The 24,299-nt window shown below is 40.4% G+C and overlaps 1 protein-coding gene across 6 annotated transcripts in view; it reads right to left on the bottom strand.

The window, feature by feature from the left end:
• Positions 1-2,364: 2,364 nt before the first annotated feature.
• Positions 2,365-24,299, bottom strand: part of LOC135556674 (transcription factor SOX-6-like) — a 186,052-nt gene continuing 164,117 nt past the window's right edge. For all 6 annotated transcript variants that reach the window (XM_064990054.1, XM_064990053.1, XM_064990052.1 and 3 more), the window contains 4 exons: positions 23,108-23,213; positions 18,507-18,680; positions 12,159-12,375; positions 2,365-5,771 (listed from right to left, as the gene is read on the bottom strand). In XM_064990054.1, coding sequence (XP_064846126.1) covers positions 5,468-5,771; positions 12,159-12,375; positions 18,507-18,680; positions 23,108-23,213 — 801 coding nt within the window. In that variant the 3' untranslated portion in view covers positions 2,365-5,467. The remainder of the gene's footprint in view (positions 5,772-12,158; positions 12,376-18,506; positions 18,681-23,107; positions 23,214-24,299) is intronic.

Here is a 24,299-nt window from a genome sequence, read left to right as displayed (position 1 = left end):
TAGTGTCCACTTAGCTAGATGTGACTGGGGGGTGGTTATAGGATATTGCTACTATGGAAGTAACCATTTCACTGTACTGTTTGCACCTTCTGTATCCTGTGCATGTGACAAATACACTTAGATTTGATATAGTGCGTGTTTACCAGAGACGATAATGTGAACAACAACATGACCTGCACCAAAGTCAGATTAGGATACATGGCTAGAAATGTTTTATTTTTACCCGGAGTTGTTCCTTGTTGTAGTCTACTAATTTTGCCATTTTTAGTCTTGAAATATTTGGTTGTTTACTAAACTATGGCCTCACATGTGAATCCTTAAAGAGATGTGTGGGGTTAAGGTTTAAGAGGGTGTGAATGATGCGGAATAGGTGTAGACAAAAAAATAACTCTCCAGTAGGTGTACCAAAACATTCAAGCACCTTTTTCTCAAAAGTTTAGCAACTTTCAAAGCAGAATTACTTTCCCATTGTTCCTCAACTGCACAAGATGTACATTCGTTTAGACTACACCTAATATATCCTGAACTAAAATATAAACGCAACATGTAAAATATTGGTTTAATGAGCAGAAATAAAATGTTCCATACGCACAAAAAGCGTATTTTTGTTATATTTTGTGAACAAATTTGTTTATATCCATGTTAGTGACCATTTCTCCTTGGCCAAGATAATCCATCCACCTGACAGGTGTGGCATATCAAGAAGCTGATTAAACAGCATGATCAATACAGAGGTACACCTTGTGGTGGGGACAATTAAAGGCCACTCTAAAATGTGCAGTTTTGTCATACAACATAATGCCACAGATGTCTCAAGTTTTGAGGGATCGTGGACAGCTAATGGAACTGTGGGTTTGCCCAACCAAAGAATTCTGCAAAAACTATCAGAAACCGTCTAAGGGGAGCTCATCTGCGTGCTCGTCATCCTCACCAGGGTCTTGACTTGACTGCAGTTCAGTGTTGTAACCGACTTCAGTGGGCAAATGCTCACCTTCGATGGCCACTGGCATGCTGGAGAAGTGTGCTCTTCACGGATACATCCTGGTTTCAACTGTACTTGGCAGATGGCAGACAGCATGTATGGCATCGTGAGGGCGAACAGTTTGCTGATGTCAATGTTGTGAAGAGAGTACTCCATGGTGGCGGTGGGGTTATGGTATGAGCAGGCATAAGCTATGAACAACGAACACAATTGGATTTTATAGATGGCCATTTGAATGCACAGAGATACCGTGATACCTTGACGAGAACCAGTCTGCCATCTGCCCAGTACAGTTGAAACCAGGATGTATCAGTGAAGAACACACTTCTCCAGCGTGCCAGTGGCCATCGAAGGTGAGCATTTCCCCACTGAAGTCAGTTGGCCTATGGTTCTTTTTTAGTGCATTCATATTTTTGTTCAGTTTAGAAATTAGAGGGATGTGAATTTCACTTTATAATTGGCCAGGCCGTCGTTGTAAATAAGATTTGTTCTTAATTGACTCACCTGGATAAATTAAGGTTAAATAAAAATATATATAATCCGAATTGTAATTCTGTATCCTGTTTAGCACTTCAATTCAAATTAAAGCATTGAATTGGAATTGATGAGACACACACACACACACACACACACACACACACACACACACACACACACACACACACACACACACACACACACACAGGATAACTCACTATGAAGGAAAAGAACAATAGACCATGTTGAAATCGGTTCCCAAAATCATATGAACAGAAAGGGTAATTACCAAAAATTATTGGACGGCGGGTGACATGGATGGGAGATGGTATACAATTGGAATGTATTATATACTTCTGTAGGATCACCATCAAAAAACAACCAGTTTTGAAAGCAGTTCCTCCATGAAAACCCCAATTTAACCATTAATATATTGTTTGAGCCAATACTATTTCCGAGAAACCACCTTTTAATCAACAAATGTCGAACATTTCCTCTGATCTCAATTTATAAACACTGCACTATTTTCTTTCTCATCACACCATATTGAAAAGTGAATATGCTTTATATGGCATGTTCCTTCTTAGTAAAATGTATGCATGGACTCAGTTGCTGCAACTACCTTCCTACTGTGTGTGTGTGTGTGTGTGTGTGTGTGTGTGTGTGTGTGTGTGTGTGTGTGTGTGTGTGTGTGTGTGTGTGTGTGTGTGTGTGTGTGTGTGTGTGTGTGTGTGTGTGTACTTGTTTAGATCAGCTTGGTATTAGTCTCTTGTTGAAGATACTGCTTAAGTGTTATAATCTCTAATAAACAAGTAAAAACTTAAAACAAAAAGTACATGCTGTCTTCTGTCCACTGATAAACACCTAATACACGTCAATGATTCGATTCTGAATTTGTAAGGAAATCTCAGTCTTTATTTTTTTCTGATTGTCTGTCTCACCAAGTTGTACTGACACTTTTAGAGCCAACACCGGCTAATAAATACAATGAAATGTTAAAATGCACAATTGAATTTCAAATACAATACTTAACACAAAATGTGTGGGGCCAGGAAAAATTACGTCTGCTTCTGTAGGTTGAAACTGACCGGTGGTCTGAGTGACCTTTGAATTTGTGTCAAAGGTCAGAGCACTTCAGGCAGCACTGAAGCTAAAACAACTATTTCTGCATAAATAATACAAATGTTACTAAACTGGAAATGTACTCAAATCTGGCGTCCACACAGGTGATGTTTTGTTTGTCAGAATTTTGTCATTGTTGTTTTCTAACGACAACTTCACATTAGACAGTACTGAAAAACTACCACTCATATCCAGTGCCTGTGATGCTTATGAAACTTGAAACAATGTCTTTGCATGAGGTGAACAGTACAGCTCTCCTTTTCTCTGTATTGCAAGCAAAATCAAACTTCAGTCGTAACAAAAATGTTATTTTCTACCAACCTACAAAATATAATTCGACATGGTCGTAAAGAGATACAAATCACATACAAATCAACCAGAAAACAGAGTAACCTAAACCCGCCTAAAATAGAGGTTGTAAAAGTATACATATTTTCAAAGTAGAGATGGGCATATGAAAATAGGACTTATGGGTATATTTTAATTTACCTGAAATATCTATTTCAAAATGTTCTTGCACTACTTTTTGAAATGCTGGAGCTAATATTGACCAATATTGATGTTTTTGTTTTCTTTGCCAATGTACTAATTTTACAAAAACAAAACATTGTTTTTTTTTTATTTTGAAAACCATCTCTGGCTACATAATTGTAAACTGATCAATTCACATAAACAAATCTGGCCTTTGAATCTAGGTACAATAGAGTAAATAAAACCTACATAAAAAAAAAAACTAAATATATGGTGGCCCTACCATATAGATGACTGTCGGGACTGCTCCTCTGCATTTTCCTGTATGACAAATAGAACTAGAAGAGTTCAACTTTAAGACTTATTGTGCCTATTATGATGTCCCGTGTCTTTATCAACATTTGCAGAGTCTATACAACACGTTTTATTCACAACCTCTATAGTCAAACAAAAGAGATTTCAAACCTAAAAGCCACTCCAGCTGAACGTCAGTGTACTGTAACAGTTGACCAAAATAACGAATTTGATCGTTTTTGGCCCCTTTGCATTATAGATTAATTAAAGGGGAAGTTCAGGATTGTACAACTCTATGTTAGATTATTCCTCACCCTGAAAGTATTATATGGGCCAGGAGAAACTGTAACCCATTGTTTTTTGCTTTTCTCTAAACAGCCAATACAAAATTAGGCTAGATTCAAATCAGGTGAAGTGTTAACCCGCCGATAGGCAACACCCGCATAGCTGATGTTTTGTTGGTGTTGGAGCTGTCAAATCAGTGAGCAGCTGCTCTTGATCATTGTCACGAAGTCACACCCATCCCACTCGTGTTAGAAGTTCAGAACGAGAAAGTGCAGGCTATATACTGTAGAAATAATGGCGCTCAAACTGAAAATCATTCAGTGAAAAGATGTGGATTTCTATCAGCCTAATTGAGGTGTAAATTACATCTCACATTCCAGTGTTCCAACTTGTAAACAAAGCTGCATGGGATTTTTCTTAATGTGACTCCGTGCAGCCAATGGCAATGTCTGCTTTAGGTATAATGCCAAGACCTTCTTGTGGATTTGACAGCGCTAACGCAGTTCCACCTCCGACACCACCAAAACATCCGCAATGCAGATGTCAGCTAAAGCGGCAGCTTTCTCCCAATAGGGACACCTCAGCAATCAAAACTGATTGTATAAGACTTTTGTAGCATCAGCATTAAGACTAGAATATTTCTGAGTGATGTGAATGTAGGTTTGGCACATTTGAAGAAAAACTGTACAATATCTCAGAAAATAATAATTATAATAATAGGTATTTTCTCCTCTGTTTCATTGTCAGTCTAAAAATGTCTACCACTCACTCGTATGAAATCAAAACACATTCACAAGCTGGCACAGCATACCTGAGCAAGGATATAAACCCCATCATGAACAGTAATGTAACATATTGTAAGCATTTGTGGAGAAAGATGTAGATGTACTGTACTCATAAGAAATAATAAGGTAAGATGAAAGCTAAGGATTTATATTCACTTTCAAATGTTAAAGTCCTGACAGTCCAAGGTTTTACAGGCAGTAAGTAACCTGTCAGGAAAGTGTTCATGGAAATCCAGAAACCCACAATCAAAGGAAACATATCATAAAAACGTAATCACACTTAAAATAAACATTTAACACCAATAGCTGTTGAAGACCAATTTCTGATGTCTCAGTCAAGTCCATGGACTCTCCTTTAAAAAACCACACACAGAAATGTGTCAGTTATCTCTTTGTTCGAACATAATCTTCTCATCACCCTGACTCTTACTAGCTCTTGTCTGTGTTGGATTGTCTTGTTCACTGTCTATCTGTCTGGAGGTTGTCTCAGCCCAATCACTTGGTACGGGATTGTTCAGAAAATGTGTTCTTGTCCAAAATGGTAGTTTGAGAAACATGGGCGTCTGTGAGATCTTCAAATGCTCAGTGTATGTCACGACCTGTCCAGAGTCAATCAGGAGAATGCTCAGTGTATGTCACGTCCTGTTCAGAGTCAATCAGAGAATGCTCAGTGTATGTCACATCGTGTCCAGATTCAATCAGAGAATGCTCAGTGTATGTCACGTCCTGTCCAGAGGCAATCAGAGAATGCTCAGTGTATGTCACATCCTGTCCAGAGTCAATCAGAGAATGCTCAGTGTATGTCACATCCTGTCCAGAGTCAATCAGAGAATGCCACATCCTGTCCAGAGGCAATCAGAGAATTCTCAGTGTATGTCACGTCCTGTCCAGAGTAAATCTGAGCATGCTCAGTCCGTGGTGCATCAAATCCCAGACAAACTGTTCCGCCCCCCTTGTACTGTTGAAAAGTTGTTCTGAGCAAAACTCAGTCTCTGTCATATTGTCTTGCTTAAATTTTTTTCTAAAAGTTCAGAAGTTCTTCTGAGCAGGTTCAGTTGGCACTGACAGGCTCCCGTGTCTCGTGGTCGCTGCTGTAGTCCGATTTGTCCTCAAAGTCTTCGTACATGTCTATCTCGTCCTCCCCGTTGACCGGGTGGTCACCGGTCACCATGGCAACCGGCTCTGGCTTGACCACGCCGAACGTGCTCTGGATGACAGGGATTGCGGGCTCGGGGCTGGCCGATGCGCTGGAGCAGTCTGATGTTAGGTGCGGTGAAGGCGTGGCTGTCGCCATGGTGATGGCGCCCGGGTAGAGGCCTCCAGCGCTGTTGCTGATGGGGATCTGAGGCTGTGGCCTGAGGTAGAGAAGAAGAAGAAAGAAAGAAAGAAAGAAAGAAAGAAAGAAAGAAAGAAAGAAAGAAAGAAAGAAAGAAAGAAAGAAAGAAAGAAAGAAAGAAAGAGAATGAAGAGAGAGAGAGGGATAAGGAAGGAAAGAGAGAGAGAGAAAAGAGTGAGGGGGAGATAGAGAAAGAGATTGAGTGAAAGAAAGAGGGAGAGAGAGATAGGGAGGGTGAGATAGGAGGAGAGTGAGCAGAGAGTGAGAGGCAGAGAAAGAAAGAGAGAGTGAGAGGTAGAGGTACCGAGGGAATGAGAAAAAGAGAGAGCGACAGAGAGGGTGTATTAGAAACAGATTCATTCTTTACCAGACTGATTTTGAACGGTGCATTAATTCTTCAGCTATTTAAAACAAGTTGAACAGTAGCTCACTCTCTTCTTTTGGACAAGCCTTAACACAGAGCTACTGCCAGCACACAGTAATCCTGTGAACGTCAGCTAAATAACCTTTCCATAAATGGATGGAATGAAGGTAAACACATATCACTCAATCAAGCCCTCTGGCTCCTCAAATGAAGCACATAAACCAAGAAAATTGCTGTCAGTTTCCTCACCTAACAGTTCCTCCTCCCCCTTCGAGAAAACAATTACAGCAGAGAACAGACTTAAACTACTTAAAAACAACCCGGTTTTCATTATACGGCGAGCCTGGTTGAAATTGGTTATACCTCAACTTATAGCCAAGTTATTTGATTTAGTCATGAGTGAAACGCCAGCCGCTCAGCAAATCAGGCTTTGCATTCGCTTGACCACACACAGTAAATGACAGAGTTAAGCCTGTGACATCTACCTATACCGCCACTCTCCCCAGTTAGCACATTTGGCTCCTTGGAAGACTTGGGAATGTATGTTTTTTGTTTCACATTGGTTTATGGGAACGAAGTTTCCTGACCGGAAAAATTGAACGTTTTTAAACGTTTTGAGAACAGAAGGGAACATTTTGCCCGTTCTGGGACTGTTTATTTTTAGGTTGCAGTGAGGTTCTGAGAACATTTTACTCTGGTTCTTTAAAAGTTTTCATGTGAGGTTTAATTAACGCTCTGAGAACGAAAATTGTAAGGTATGAAAACATACATTTTATATATATTTTTTTGTATCCTTAACCCTTTACACAAATATGAAATGCGATGAGCATGGTAGCAATTGAAAGGGAACAATTTGGAGATTATGGGAAAATTATTAGACCAAAGTTCACCGTATACAAGACTGAATCCAAACATTACACAGTTGATTTTATGTGTATTTTACATTTACTGTACTTTTCACTGCATTTGTTGATAACGACATCTGAAAATAACCTGGACACATTCAGTAACATGATAAGAAAATAGAATGTGGGGTAGGTGCAACATGAGACAAAACAAATAGCCCAAGTGGCCACAAACCTCTCCAAAGTGTGCACAGTTCCTATGTCATTTCAATGCACTTTAATGACTCAAAGAAGAGTCATCAACTATAATGTGCTTTTTTGAGCTCTCCGAGCTGTGCCATTGAGGAACTAGAGCAAGCAAGTACTGTTGTTGTTTACGGAATCCAAAAACAGACCATTTTAAATCACAATCTGGGTCAGGTGAGCATCAATTGAAAGCTTGTTCTATTGTTCTATTGTCAACATCTTACGGTATTAGGCTTTCACAAGGAAATTCGGAGAAACAGATCATCATTTTGGTGCACATAGAAAGGAGTGCATTCAGGTGCGTGTTCCGTGGGGAATCTTCTTCACAATAGACAAACATAGGCTCATTCTCTTCAGGACAACCCAGGGTATGACACCATGTCATCTTGTACATTAAACATAGTGATCATAAACTTTGACACTGTATATGACTTGAGTTTTATGATATGGAAATGTGAAGTGACTCACGGGTGTTTGGTTTCCTTGTATGACATCAAATTAGTATTTATTTTAACCCTCAATGTCTCATCTTTCAAAATACATTGAGTCCTCTTAATTTACAGCATTTCCCTCACTCAGACAACAAAAGTTGGGGGTAACTTCTTCTCGCGAGTGATGCTCAAGTTCAGTTCGTCTGTCAGTCAAAACCCATACAGCAATGTGAAGTGCAGAGCCTGAGCTCTGACATCATTTATAGCAAGTTACTGTACAGCCACTGCATTCCAATTTAGGCACTTATCAATGACAAAATCTACCATTTTCAACCCACGCATACAGAGCATTCGGAAAGTATTCAGACCCCTTCCCTTTTTGCACATTTTGTTACTTTCAATCTACACACTTACTCATCAATCTACACACAATACCCCATAATGACAAAGTGAAAACAGTTTTCAGACCCTTTGCTACAAGACTCGAAATTGAGCTCAGGTGCATCCTGTTTAAATTGACCATCATTGAGATGTTTCCTCAACTTGATTGGAGTCCACCTGTGGTAAATTCAATTTATTGGACATGATCTGGAAAGGCACACACACCTGTCTACATAAGGGCCCACAGGTAACAGTGCATGTCAGAGCATAAACCAAGCCATGAGGTCGAAGGAATTGTCTGTCTGTAGAAGTCCAAGACACAGATCTGGTGGAAGGGCACAAGAACAGAGTGGCCTCAATCATTCTTAAATGTAAGAAGTTTGGAACCACCAAAACTCGTCCTAGAGCTGGCTGCCTGGCCAAACTGAGCAATTGGGGGAGAAAGGCCTTGGTCAGGGAGGTGAACAAGAACCCGATGGTCACTCTGACAGCACTCCAGAGCTCCTCTGTGGAGATGGGAGAACCTTCCAGAAGGACAACCATCTCTGCAGCACTCCACCAATCAGGCCTTTATGGTAGAGTGGCCAGACAGAAGCCATTCCTCAGTAAAACGCACTTGACAGCCTGCTTGGAGTTTGCCAAAAGACACCTAAAGGCTTCTCAGACTATGAGAAACAAGATTCTCTGGTCTGATAAAACCAAGACTGAACTCTTTGGCCTGAATGCCAAGCGCCATGCCTGGAGGAAAGCTGGCACCATCCCTATGGTGAAGCATGGTGGTGGCATCATCAGGCTGTGTGGATGTTTTTCAGCGGCAGGGACTGGGAGACTAGTCAGGATCGAGGGAAAGATGAATGGAGCAAAGTAGAGAGAGATCCTTGATGAAAACCTGCTCCAGAGCACTCAGGACCTCAGTCTGGGGCGAAGGTTGACTTTCCAAAAGGACAACGAGCCTAAGCACACAGCCAAGACAACGCAGGAGTGGCTTTGGGACAAGTCTCTGAATGTCCTTGAGTGGCCCAGCCAGAGCCCGGACTTGAACCCGATCGAACATCTCTGGAGAGACCTGAAAATAGCTGTGCAGCGCCCCATCCAACCTGACAGAGCTTGAGAGGATCTTCAGAGAAGAACGGGAGAAACTCCCCAAATACAGGTGTGCCAAGCTTGTAGTGTCATACCCAAGCAGACTCGAGGCTGTAATCGCTGCCAAAGGTATTTCAACAAAGTTCTGAGTAAAGGGTCTGAATACTTATGTAAATGTGATATAAAATATAATAAAAATAAAAAATACTGTTTTTGCTTTGTCATTATGGGGTATTGTGTGTGGATTGATGAATAAAAAAACTATTTAATACATTTTAAAATAAGGCAGTAACTAGGATTGCAAAATTAACTTTCAATAAATTCCCTGGTTTCCCATAATCCTGGTTGGAGGATCCCAGAATCAGGAGGAAATAAGTAGAAAATCTGGAACTCTCCAACCAGGATTTCTGGAAAAGTTCCCAGAATTTTGCAACCCTAGCTGTAACGTAACAAAATGTGGAAAAAGTCAAGGGGTCGGAATACTTTCCGAATGCACTGTAGGTACGAGTGTAAAGGGCTACAACTTTCATTTAATGTTTCAATAGGACTTTCAATAACACTGCTAGCTTATTCTGGGTTAACTATTTGGAACTCCAACCACATGGAAATTAATTTCCTTGGGCATTAATCATGCCAACACATTTTTATTTTATTGGGACATGGCATCAGTGAGATTCAAACCTATGATCTTCTCTTCTCTATCCATTGAATAAGTCCACTGCCATGTTTTTTATGAAAATAATGTTCATTTATTTGTATTTTTTTAACCTTAATTTAACATTTTAGTCTATTCAAAAATACACATTTTAAAGGAAACAAGCACTCATTAAGATCAGTGTTACTGGGCCACACACATGAACACACTTAACAAGATAAAGGATAGAGACAGTTTTGTTGATGCTGAGAAATAATATTTGAAATAACATTCTCTTCATGTTCTGAGAATGGATTTTAGAACTTATGATGTTAATGTGTACAATTCCATTTTTTTTACATTCCCAGAATATTGCCAAGAACTGACATAAAAGAGAATCATACCTTCTCTGAACATTCTGAGAACATCGCTTAAGTCACAACATTTGAGAACTTAAAATTATGTCATTAAAAAGATTCACATGGGAACTGTTCTGTGGAAGTACTGAAATTCACAAAAAATAACATTGTTTCTTAACGTTCTCAGAACAATTTGAGAACATGACTTTAGATGGAAACCTGAAGGAAATGTTATCCTGAAGTACTGAAATTCCCACAGAAGAACATTGTTTCTTAACATTCTCCAAACTATTTGAAAACATTCCCAATGTCAAACAAGTTGGGGAATGTTCCTAGAACATTACAAAAATTGAAATTAAATATAACCATGCTTGAACTTTTAAGAAACGTTCTGTTAAAGTAATGGAATACCAAAAACGTATGGTTTTTTTTCGAAAGTTCCTTAACTATCATGCACCATTCCCAGAAAGATGTGGGGAGGTTGTATGCAAAATAATAATAGGACGACCACGCTCTCACCAAGCACTAAGAAATATTGTTCTCAGAACATTGTGTGCTAGCTGGGTCTCTCTCTCTCCCTCTTTCTCTCAAACATCTGCTTACGTTTTACATCCTGGTAGTGTAATGTCTGTGTCCAATTTCTACCGCCCGCAAGCGCCCGCCATTGTCCTAATTTAATAAATGACAACTATTAAAAATCGTTCCAATTCAAAGCTGTGCCCCTGGTAAATCCATTGAAACGAGGCCCGCCGTGATGACTTAAAACACATCCATGCCTGTTTCCTATTAAGACCAAGCCACTAGTTTTGTCTGAGTCCAAAATGGCACCCTTTTCCCTATATAATGCACTACTTTTAATCAGGGTCCCGGTCAAAACTAGTGCACTATTTAGGAAATAGGGTGCCATTTGTGACACTGCCTTGTTCTCAGCGTTGCCTACAGTTTGACAAGAGAGGATGAGAAAAGCATAATGATAAGAGACCTCATTATCGCTAAACTAGTAGTTTGGATAACAAATTCAGCTCACAGCTCAGCACTATTGCTTGGGGGACATGGTCAGAGTCAGTACTTGGTACAGTGGAAATTAGCCAAACAAAGAACAACTTCCATTAACAAAATGATTAGGACCAGTTGACTCAAGTGTACCATCCGAAAATGTGAGCATGAAAAAATATTAAAGGGATTGTTGATCCCAGGATCACTGCTTACTATCACTTTAAACTTAGTATTAAAGGGGAAGGTGCAGTTGCTACCTCCACTTTTGGACTTATAAATTAACTATGTGTACCCAATGATTCTTGACTAATATAACTTCTAAATTCCTCATGAGCTTAGTTCAACTGTCATACCCCATCAGAACCCAGAATATACGTTTGTTTAACTCCAACGTTTGTAAACAAAGTAAATGTCAACAAAACACTATACAGCCTCAGAATATGGTTAAAACTATACTTTTGATATCATGGATGGTCAGTCCTAGCTCTGTCTATGAATTTGAGAATGGTTACACATTTTGTCCAGCTCATCCATCAGCTGTTTATCTAAAACATGGGTGAGGAGAACACTTAGTTATAGTTTGAACTGCCGATTGCTGCTTTAAAGGCTAATTACACTCCAAACAGTTTTCTGACTTCAAAATAAGTCTAATGTCAAGATGAATTCACATACCACTCCATCGGTTGTTTTTACATCTATATTCAAATGATTGAACAATATCTCTTTGTTATGGAATTTTTTTTATTTTACTAGGCAAGTCAGTTAAGAACAAATTCTTATTTTCAATGACGGCCTAGGAACAGTGGGTTAATTGCCTGTTCAGGGGCAGAACGACAGATTTGTACCTTGTCAGCTCGGGGATTCAAACTTGCAACCTTTCGCTTAGAGCTGAATCTACACAACAGATGACCTGGGACATGGATTTATGTCAACAGAAGACCATTTTGAGGTTTGAAAAAACATCTGACACAATTGGATTATGGAGTGTAATGTCCCTTTAAGTACACTATCAGTTAGGCTAAAGAGTTTGTCCCAGTAGTTGAGTTGGAGTGTCTCTCTCTTCTTACCCCACACTGAAGAACTGCCTCATCTCCTGTCGCCGCGAGCGCATCATCTGCTTGTACTCCCCGATGCGCAGCTTCTTCCCGTCGATGATGCAGGTCCTCTTGGGCCGGGGCTTGTACTTGTAGTTGGGGTACTTCTCCAGATGGTTCTTACTGAGACGGGCCTGTTCCTCATAGTATGGCTGCTTCTCCTGGTTGCTCATGGACTTCCAGCGAGAGCCTGGACATGGATAATGGGACACACGCACCAAGAGTCAGGGTTGAAACACAAACTACAGTGTAAGGACGAACGCACACACAAACAAACACACTCACATGTTCACACACACACTCAACGACAGCATGAGGGTATTGGTGTTCGAAGAGTGTATTGGAGTCAGTTTGTCCAGTATGGTCCTGTAACTATTTTTTCACCGTTTAGTGGATTACAATGTTCTGTAAATTGATTGTTTATGTTCTAATAATGGGGTTAAATTAGCCATTGAACAGTATGTGTCAGTACTTCCACTGCACTGAATCTATACTGTCTTACTTTAATCATAGCAGGACATCTCTTCAGGTAGGAGCCTCTAATAAGAGAAACTACTCGTTTGAAAAACCAGTCTTTAGGATTGGCAGGGGATCTCTGATACATTGTGTTCTCAACATGTCTCTCCTATAAGCACCCAGCTGACAGAACAAGTGGACAGGTCCGTTACCGCAGGAATGGAGCACATCTGCTTTCTGACAACCCATTATACACACCGCAGATAGGACACACACAGAGAGGAATCTAGGACTGCGTCCCAAATCACACCCTATTTCCTAGTTAGTGCACTACTTTTGACCAGGGTCCACAGGGCTCTAGTCGAAAGTAGTGCTCTATATAGCGATCGGGGTGCCATTTGGGATGCATATAGTAATCTGTTTACCAACGTTTATCGAAACTCCCTTATTTTTTTTACTAAGGAAACAGGAAACAGTGAGGACACTCCTTTTTTTCATCATGTCCCTCGTCTCCAGCTGTGTTATTGTCTGGGCAGCACACACTCCATCCTCTCCTGATCGCCTCTCAGGTCTAGCGTTTCCCTGGTGTCACCACAAGCAAACCCCCAGCTAGGTAAATATCCGGAATGTTCTGTCTGATAGGTGAACCCTGACCATCAATTTTTTACCCCAACTTCGAGTGATGAGGTTTGAGCTATCCAATTCTTTAGTATGATAACTTCAGTGATATTGAACAATGGTCTATGGACGAGAAAAGTGCAAAGATTGTATATCTTTAATTCAGCGTTCAGTTTGCATCTAAAATATTTTAGCAAACAAAGTCACTTAATACCATTTGCTCAAAGCTAAACATTTTAGCCTAGTGGAACACCAATTCACGACAGAAAACTATTTTCTCTCTAAGTATATACAAAGCTGTAGCTAAAGACCTAAAGACCAGGCACATAGTCCCCCTTCTAAAAAACTGCTCCTACACGTTGCCAAGCAACATTCCAAGTTCATTCATGTAGTCTATGAACTATGAGGGCTGTCTCCCAAATAGCACCATATTCCCTATATAGGAATATGGGCCCTGGTAAAAAGGTGGGCACTGTATACTGTTTGAAATAGGCTGCCATTTGGGATGTAGATCCGACTTAAGTCTCAAGACAGTGAAGCCCTTCAGCCATTCTGTGTACAGCAAAGTTTAGTGCTCTGTGAATAGCTATCTGTGTTAGTTAGCTAGCTAGAATCAACACAAGAAGCACTTTTCACTGCATACATCCATCACCCCAGTTGGGGTCTCAGTGGAGTGTATGTGTGTGTGAGAAAGAGAGTTCAATGTGAATACTGTATTTTGTAAGGGAAATATATAATTTTTTCCAATATAGTGTTTGAATTATTAAATTAGATTGAATAAAATAAGGTCAGATAAATTGATTGATTCATCGATCGATTGGTAGTTGAGTGATGTACAATATTTTGAATATATTATTGAATGTTTAGGTAGAGGTGTGGGGGGGGGTAGTAGTAACGCTCTGTTTCTGTCTCATAAGCACACAGTGTGCATAGTTACCTCTATAAAAGAGCATGCCTGCAAACTATCTATTTAATGGACCACCAGGTTTTGTATTTAAGAGGCCACCAACAATTTCCTCAAGGCGAGACAACAGTTCCTATTGGACAAATTCAGCTAGGACCCTCCCCATCTCTTTCCGTTTGCTTCTGTTTAAGAAACATTTTGCAACAGAATTGGCGTAATGAATATGCCCCAGTGGGCAGCCAGTATAAAATGCCCTCTTGCACCAGCAGCATAGTGCAGATGCCAGCCTATAGAATAAAAGTTAGAGGGAGTTCCCTCCTTTTGAGGAACTCCCCCGTGGTGTTGTGCTCCATCCTGTCAACACCAAAATGAATTTAAGAAGATCATGAGTGGGGCTTTTATTGCTCAATCTAATTCATGCTGATTATAAAAATTAAAACAGATATTCTCAAACTCGCAAACTTTTGATTGACTTAAACAGCTGCTTAAACAAAGAAAGAGCATCATTTATTTTTCAACTCAAAGCAATGAGGCCCAATCAGTCCTCCACGACAACAAAATAATAAACAACATAGTAGGCTAATTAGTCCTTCGTTTTTGGGTTATGCTTAGCCCAGAAGACGGTGTGAGTCCTCAGACTTGGAGGGAAGTAAACGTCATTCCACCACCCAAGAATAGCAGAGCACACTTTAATGTTTCAAGCAGCTGATCAATCAACCTAGTGCTTAGCAAACTGTAGAAGTGCTTTGCAAACATATTTTTGTTTGTGTGTTTGATAAAATATAAAGTTATTTTACAACAACAAAAAATTTAAAACAGACTTACAGCATGCTTATGGAGAAGTGCACTCAACATGCTCGGCACTGACACAAATGACAGATTACAGGCTGAAAGAAATTGATAGTAAGAAGATTGGGAGCTGTTCTGTTAGAATTCAGCGCAGCTTTTGATGTCATTGATCATAACCTTTTGCTGAAAAAACATAGGTGTCATGGATTTGCATCCTCTGCCTTATTATGGATTGAGAGTTACCTATCTAATAGAACACGGAGGGTTTTCATTAATGGAAGACTCTCTCATGCAAATTCAGTTGAGTGTGGTGTACCGCAGGGCAGCTGACTAGGGCCATTATTGTTTTCTGTTTTTACAAATGACCTCCACTGACCTTAAATAAAGCCTGTGTGGGTATATGTACGCTGACGACTCAACAGTATACACATTGGCGGCAACAATAAAATAACTAATGGACACCCTTAACATAGAGCTCCAGTCAGTTTTAGAATGGGTAACTAGCCATAGGCTGGTGGTAAATATCTCAAAAACAAAAAGCATCATTTTTGGGACAAACCACTCGCTCAATGCTAAACCTCGTTTAGATCTATTATTGAATAATGTGGCAATTGAGCAAGTTGAGCAAACGAAACTGCTGGGTGTAACCCTAGATTGCAAGCTGCCATATTCAAAACATAGACTCGATGGTTGCTAAAATGGGAAGAGTTTTGTCCATGATAGGGTGTTGTTCTGCCTTCTTGACATCTTAGCTGACCAGTCAGGTCCTTCAGGCCCTAGTTTTGTCACAGCTAGACTACTGCCCAGCTGTGGTCATGTACGGCAAAGAAGCACATAGGTAAATTGATGTTGATCCAGAACACCAGGAGCACATAGAGGTCTCTTCACAGTGCCCAGGTCCAGAACAGATCCTGGAAAACACACAGTATTAAATAGAGCCATGACTACATGGAACTCTTCCATCCTAGGTAATACACAGCAATAAACAGCTTCTACCCCAATCCATAAGACTCCTGAACAGCTAATCAAACGGCTACCCAGACTATTTGCATTGCCCACCCCCACGCTGCTGCTACTCTGTTATTATCCATGCATAGCCACTTTAATAACTCTACCTACATGTACATAATTATCTCAATTACCTCGACACCTGTGCACCCGCACATTGACTCTGTATACCCCCTGTATATAGCCACGCTATTGTTATTTAAGTCTGCTCCTTAATTATTTGTTATTCTTATCTCTTACTTTTTTGGTATTTTCTTAAAACTGAATTGTTGATTAAGGGCTTGTAAGTAAGCATTTCACTGTAAGGTCTACACCTGTTGTATTCGGCGCATGTGACAAATAACATATAATTTGATTAAAAAACAGATAAAATAACACCTTACTGCACAAAGGGGACTGTGAAGAGACAGCCATTTTATATATATTGTATTGTAATTTGCACTGTGCTATGTATTACACCTAGATATTGCGTGTACTGATATGTAGGCTGTGTGTGACACATTTTAAATGTATGTAGATCGGTCCTTGACTAATAATGTTCTGTACTGTGTATGATGTCATGTTTCATGTGGACCCCAGAAGAGTAGCTGCTGCTTTTGTAGCGGCTAATGGGGATCCGAATAAACATCAATACTAAATACCAAACAATTTGACTAATCTATTTTTCCATATTTCCAGGTCCTATTCTTGAAGATAAAGGGGTACTAAATAATTGGAATGACTGGAAATCTGACAGATTGTTGTTTTTAATGGAAAGATATTGGTCACGATCGTCGTAAGGAGCGGACCAAAATGCAGCGTGGTATGTGTTCATGATGATTTTTTAATTAAAGAAAGCACTGAACACTGAATACAAACTATACAAAACAATAAACGAATAACAACCGTGAAGCTATAATGAGAACTGTGCTGACACAAGCAACTAACATAGACAATCACCCACAACCCACAATGACAAAGCAGGCTACCTAAATATGGCTCCCAATCAGAGACAATGACTAACACCTGCCTCTGATTGAGAACCATATCAGGCCAAACACAGAAACAGACAAACTAGACATTCAACATAGAATTCCCACTCAGATCACACCCTGACCAAACAAAACATAGAAACATACAAAGCAAACTATGGTCAGGGTGTGACAGATATAGCCTAATCATGGCTTAATCATATTATTATATGAAGTATATGAAGTAGAAATGGGTTAGAACATACATACAGAACTATACAGAACCAACACAAAGTATGCTCTCGTTGGCTGGCCCTCGCTTCATACTCACCGCCAAACCCACTGGTTCCAGGTCATGTACAAGTCTCTGCTAGGTAAAGCCCCGCCTTATCTCAGCTCACTGGTCACCATAGCAGCACCCACCCATAGCACGCGCTCCAGCAGGTATATCTCACTGGTCACCCCCAAAGCCAATTCTTCCTTTGACCGCCTTTCCTTCCAGTTCTCTGCTGCCAATGACTGGGACAAACTGCAAAAATCTCTGAAGCTGGAGACTCATATCTCCCTCACTAGCTTTAAGCACCAGCTGTCAGAGCAGCTCACAGATCACTGCACCTGTACATAGCCCATCTGTAAACAGCCCATCCATCTACCTACCTCATCCCCATACTGTATTTATTTATTTATCTTGCTTTTTTGCACCCCAGTATCTCTACTTGCACATTCATCTTCTGCATATCTACCATTCCAGTGTTTAATTGCCATATTGTAATTACTTCGCCACCATGGCCCATTTATTGCCTCAACTCCCTTATCTTACCTCATTTGCACTCACTGTATATAGCCTTTTTGTTTTATTTTGTTCTACTGTATTATTGACTGTATGTTTGTTTATTCCATGTGTAACTCTGTGTTGTTGTAAGTGTCGAATTACTATGCTTTATCTTGGCCAGGTCACAGTTGCAAATGAGAACTTGTTCTCAACTAGCCTACCTGGTTAAATAAAGGTGAAATAAAAAATAAAAATAAAAATAAAAACAAGGCCACAGTGTATGGGGGCCATCCTTAAAAATATATATTTGTATATTGTTAGGTGTTTTATACACTTTATTAAAGGGGATACTTCATTATTTTGGCAATGAGGCCCTTTATGTAGTTCTCCAGAGTCAGATGAACTTGTTGATACCATTTGTATGTCTCTGAGTGCAGTTTGAAGGAAGTTGCTAACTAGCACTACCACAATTGCTAACTAGCATGCTAGCAGATACCCATAGACTTCCAGTCATTTTGCTAACGCTAGTTAGCATTGGCTCATGAAAGTACCTTTATATTCTTTCATACTGCAAACAAAGACATAAAATTGATATCCACCAGTTCATCTGACTCTGGGGAAGTAGATAAAGGGCCTCATTGCTAAAATGCCGAAGTATCCCTTAAAGGTCGCTAGGAAATTAGAGGGTGGGACAGGCAAGTGGGAGAAAGCGTGAGGGATGGACGCATGGATTGGAACCTGGTCTCCAGTGGGGAGTTTTATGTGTAACATGCCAGGGAGTTTTACCACTACACCACGGCTCTGAACAAAAGAGGTCATCTTACCCAGGATCTTGCTGATGTTGGAGTTATGCATGTCGGGGAAGGTCTGCAGGATCTTCCTCCTCTCGTCCTTGGCCCACACCATGAAGGCATTCATGGGCCTCTTGATGTGGGGCTCGGCACTGTTCCTGCCCCTGGCCTCCCTGAAGACCCGTGCCTCCGTAGTGCTGGCACCACCTGTGGGATGGGAGGGACATTGCGTTACTTACTCAATCATTCACTCGTTTGTGCAACAAAAGCCACAAAATGTCACAAGTACATGTACTACACTGTATGTCCAAGAGCTGGGACGACGCTCCGATTATCAGCCAGATAAGATCTCCATTTATTCTCCCGTGTTTACAGCTCTGATTTCAAGCTATAGCGTGATGAATGCTTCCCAATCCACCGTAGCCTGTAAACACTGGGGGTTTATGGAAAACAGGTGGGCTTCTGGGCCAGAAAAGAGAAAAGTCCCCAATCTGTTTTAACTGCCTTCCTTCTGCTTGCATACTTCGGCAGGGTGGAATTGTCTGAGACACAAACAGTACTAGTGGGTTGGAAAGAGGGGGAGAATATAGAATACCGTTTCTAGTTCCCCATGGACATAAGTCCTTCATTTGAAAAACAACAAAACGGAAACCCTGCCACTTTATTTGTATTTAGCTGAGGGATTGTGATGGGGTTATTTAACAAAGCTCATTAGGCCTTAAATTATCAGAAACAGCTGTAAATATCATAGAGTGGGTCTTTAAATGGGCAATCTACAGTTTCTGCATCACTTTTTGGAGTGATATGCACCCAATGTTTCTTGACTAATACAATTTATAAATGCCTCATATGCTTAGTTCAACTGTCATACCCCATCAGAACCCAGAATATAGGCTTGTTTAACTCGAAAGTTTGTGAGCAAAGTAAATGGAAACAAACACTGTATAGACTCAAAACATGGTTACAACTATAGACGTTTTTGTTTTCTTTTGTTCTATTGTATTATTGACTGTATGTTTTGTTTATTCCATGTGTAACTCTGTGTTGTTGTTTGTGTCGAATTGCTATGCTTTATCTTGGCCAGGTCGCAGTTTTAAATGAGAACTTGTTCTCAACTAGCCTACCTGGTTAGATAAAGGTGAAATTAAAAAAAATATATATATAATTAAACAAGGGCACCAAGTGAAGGGTCACTGGCATCCATTTAGCCTGAGCAGGATGTGCCCACTTTTAGCTCAAACCTAACTTCTTCTACTGTCCATAGTTGCGGGATGAAGTTTTGTTGTGGGTGGGGTCAGGGGTGGAGTCTTTGCCTGCGCTGCAGTGGCTGTATCGGTCCGCTAATACTATTATTAGCCCCAGTCCACTACTTTTGTGAAGAAAAAATATATATAAAATAAAAAAATAAAAACACACACACATACATATACATACATATACATATACACCCAGTACCGTGCAGAAGTTTTAGGCAGGTGTGAAAAAATGCTGTAAAGTAAGAATGCTTTCAAAAATAGACATTAGTAGTTTATATTTATCAACTAACTAAATGCAAAGTGAGTGAACTGAAGAAAAATCAAATCAATATTTGGTGTGACCACCCTTTGCCTTCAAAACAGCATCAATTCTTCGAGTCAGGGATTTTGTAGGCATATAGTCAGCTGTTTGATTAAACAATTATACCAAACAGGTGCTAATGATCATCAATTCAATATGTAGGTTGAAACACAATCATCAACTGAAACAGAAACAGCTGTGTTGGAGGAATAAAACTGGGTGAGGAACAGCCAAACTCAGCTAACAAGGTGAGGTTGCTGAAGACAGTTAACTGTCAAAAGTCATACACCATGGCAGGACTGAGCACAGAAACAAGACACAATGTAGTTATACTGCATCAGCAAGGTCTTTCCCAGGCAGAAATGTCAAGGCAGACAGGGGTTTCCAGATTTTCTGTCCAAACTCTTTTGAAGAAGCACAAAGAAACGGGTAACGTTGAGGACCGTAGACGCAGTGGTCGGCCAAGGGAACTTACTTCAGCAGATGAAAAACACATCATGCTACAGACCTATATCTATCCTACCTTTCCCTTCGCAATCGGAAGATGTCCAGCAGTGTCATCAGCTCAGAATTGGCAGAAAATAGTGGGACCCTGGTACACCCATCTACTGTCCGGAGACGTCTGGTCAGAAGACTTGTGACCAAACAGCCATACCTCCGACGTGGAAACGAGGACAAGTGACTCAACTATGCATGAAAACACAGGAACTGGGGCTGGATTCACAAAACCTTAAGAAGACATTTCTTCTTAACTGCCATTTTTTCCTTAACTGTAGACTTAAGAAGAAAGTTAAGCAAAGTTACCATTTAAAAAGTTACCAAGTTTTTGGAAATGTTCTTAAGGTTTCTCCTAAGCTTATTCATTAGAAAATGTTAAGAAGAAATGGGAATCTTGAAAATAATGCTTTAGGATTTCTTCTTGGTAATGTACTTAACTTTAGGACAGCTGAACCCTTGTCTTGAGATGAAGGGATACTTTTGTAACCATGCGCGTTTTCTTGCTCCACAGACACAGTTGGCTACCGGATATTAAATACAGCAAGAATACAAATGAAACACGCATAATCTAGAAAGATAGTAATTAAGAATATATTTCAATATTCTAGAAGTGTTAAATAGCTAGCGTTATCTCGTCAATTTACAGAGAAGAACTTGGCTAACTTAGTTAACGTTAACGTCGTTAGCTATTTTGGCTATAATGTCTTTACACATTAGCTAGCTAATGTAGCTAACTAAGTTGCCATTCACGCAGTCACTCTACCACCACCTCTATGGTGGACGACAGCTTCTCCTCCAGCTGGTCTACATGAATGGTCTCTCAGCTCCCTTCTTCTTAGCAGCCGACTTGATGTCGGACCACTTCTTTTTTAGGGTGTCACTGTCCCTTGCCATTCCCCCGACAGCAGAGACAGACTCGGCCACTCTCGCCCATCTTTTCTTTTTGGTCTCTGCAGTGACCCCGCAGTTATTAACTTGTTATGGCTGCATTTCCACTACCGGGATCGATTTGACAACTACCAGTGAAAATAGAGGGCGCCAAATTCAAACCACAGAAATCTCATAATTACAATTCCTAAAACATACATGTGTCTTTTATCATTTTAAAGTTAATCTTGTTGTTAATCCCACCCAAGTGTCCGATTTCAAATAGGCTTTTCAGCGAAAGCACTACAAACCACAATAAGCACAGCCATACACATGGAATTATAGATATACCTCTCCTTAATGCAACTGCTGTGTCAGATTTTTTAAAACATTACAGAAAAAGCAACCCATGCAATAATCTGAGACGGAGCTCAGAACAATAGCCAAATTAGCCGCCATGTTGGAGTCAACAGAAACCAGAAAATACATGATAAATGTTTCCTTACCTTTGATGAACTGCATCAGAATGCAGTCCTAGGAATACCAGGTCCACAATAAATGCTTGATTTGTTCGAAAATGTCTGTTATTTATGTCCAATTAGCTACTTTGGTTAGCGCGTTTGGTAAACAATTTCAAAGTCACAAAGCGCGTCCACTATAACGTGACAAAATGTCCGAAATTTCCGTAACAGTCAGTAGAAACATGTCAAACGATGTACTGAATCAATCTTTAGAATGTTGTTTACATACATCTTGAATAACGTTCCAACCGGAGAATTAGAATGACTTCAGATGACCGGTGGAACGCAGGTCCTTCCCATGTGAACGCGCATGGTGAAAGCATGGTCAACTCGTGGCAGTGGCAATATGAGTTCTGTTACACTTACAGACATAATTCAAACAGTTTTAGAAAGTTCAGAGTGTTTTCTATCCAATACTACTACTAATATGCCAATATTAGCAACTATGACTGAGGAGCAGGCCGTTTACTATGGGCACCTCTCATCCAAGCTACTCAATACTAGAAGTTAAGTTTCCCCAACAGCAACCTTTTCCTGGCTGCTATTTCCTCCACCATCACCTCAATGTCTTTTCTTGGTTATCCATTTTTGATTTTGATATGTCTAGTCTGATGGTTAAAATGTATGAAAAATAACGAAATAACCAAATCCGATCATCCCTGTCACATAGGCTTATTGGTTTCCACCATGTCACTAACGTCAATACAGAAATACATTTATTTACAAAGTTTGTTTGTCGAAAGACTGGAGAGCGGTACACAAATGAGTGTCAACAGGCAACAGTGAAGCATGGTGGAGGTTCCTTGCAAGTTTTGTGCTGCATTTCTGCAAATGGAGTTGGGGATTTGGTCAGAATGAATGTTCTCCTCAATGATGAGAAGTACAGGCAGATACTTATCAGATCCTGCTACAACCTCAGCACCCCTACTTCCCGTGGCTATGCCAATGTATTATAAATATCCATTTGACCTCTCTCTTCTCTTTTCCTCTGTTCTACTATTATGCACCAAGCTACATACATACGGGTTGTAAGCATACACACAAACATCAACAGAATGCACTTACATAAAAGTATTGAGAACTGAAAGAGATAGTTGCGGAAGAAGAACAACAGAAATGTAGAAAGAAAGAAAGAAAAAAAGAAAGAAAGAAAGAGACAGAAAAAGACAGAAAGAGACAGACGAAACCCACCATGAAGATCCTCAGGTCTGGTGAGGTCAATGACCCTGTGGCCCATCTTTCCATCCTCTCCCAGGTTGCTCAGGTGCTGACTCAAACTCTCAAAGTGCATCCGCTCCTAAAATGCAAAGAGGTCAAAGGTCAATCAAGGTTGAGTACAGTTCGAGTCTGCCTAATAGTAATAGATAATAATAGAGAGAGAGAGAAAGAGAAAGAGAAAAAGATAGATAGATAGATAGATAGATAGATAGATAGATAGATAGATAGATAGATAGATAGATAGATAGATAGATAGATAGATAGATAGATAGATAGATAGATAGATAGATAGATAGATAGATAGATCGATAGATCGATAGATAGATAGATAGATAGATAGGAGGGAAAAGAGAGAGAGCGGCCCCCCAAAAAGTATGTTTAGCCACTAAAAGAGACAATACGCCAGATCTACCCAGCGCTACCATGTAAGCTGACTCAGTGCTCCCCACCCATCCTGCCTACTGTCTCTGATTATTCTGCGTTGCCTGCCCACCATCCCGCCCTCTCCCTCAAATGAGTCCAGCATGCAGTCTGTAGCCCTCCAGCTAAAATTACCCAGCCACGCTCCCGAACTGTGCTGGAAAACAAGGGCCTCCACAATCACCACACATCCACTCATTCCTCCACCTCTCCTCCTCCTCTCCCTGTTTTCTGGTGACAAAGGCATTTTGTTTGATGGAGGGAATGGTTGCTGGATGAAGTCATGCCGCGGTAGACGCTGGCAGCGCCGATGGAACTTGGGGCCTTTTGTTTTTATATATATATATATATATATATATGTAGGGAGCCAGGGAGGGCCAATGTCAGCACGACGTTAAGGGCTGTAATCAGACCACCACAGAACATGTGCCTGGGCAGCGCTGCACATACCACAGAATCTGCTCACAGAGAACTAAGAGAGAGGACTAACACTGGACGACCTACTGAGAACTAACACTGGACCAACAGAGGACTTACAGAGATGACTACCACTGGACCAACAGAGGACTTACAGAGATGACTAACACTGGACCAACAGAAGACTTACAGAGATGACTACCACTGGACCAACAGAGGATTTACAAAGAGGACTAATTTAGGACTTAATCTGTAACAGGACTCAGTATGACAGCAGGCCTAGAGTCAGTCCAATGTGGTCGCTTGTAAATGACAACAATGACTAATC

Source organism: Oncorhynchus masou, chromosome 15 (genome assembly GCF_036934945.1).
Source record: "Oncorhynchus masou masou isolate Uvic2021 chromosome 15, UVic_Omas_1.1, whole genome shotgun sequence".
In the NCBI taxonomy this organism is placed as follows: Eukaryota; Metazoa; Chordata; class Actinopteri; order Salmoniformes; family Salmonidae; genus Oncorhynchus; species Oncorhynchus masou.
Note: the sequence above shows the minus strand (reverse complement) of the source record. Positions and strands in the feature narration are given on the sequence as shown.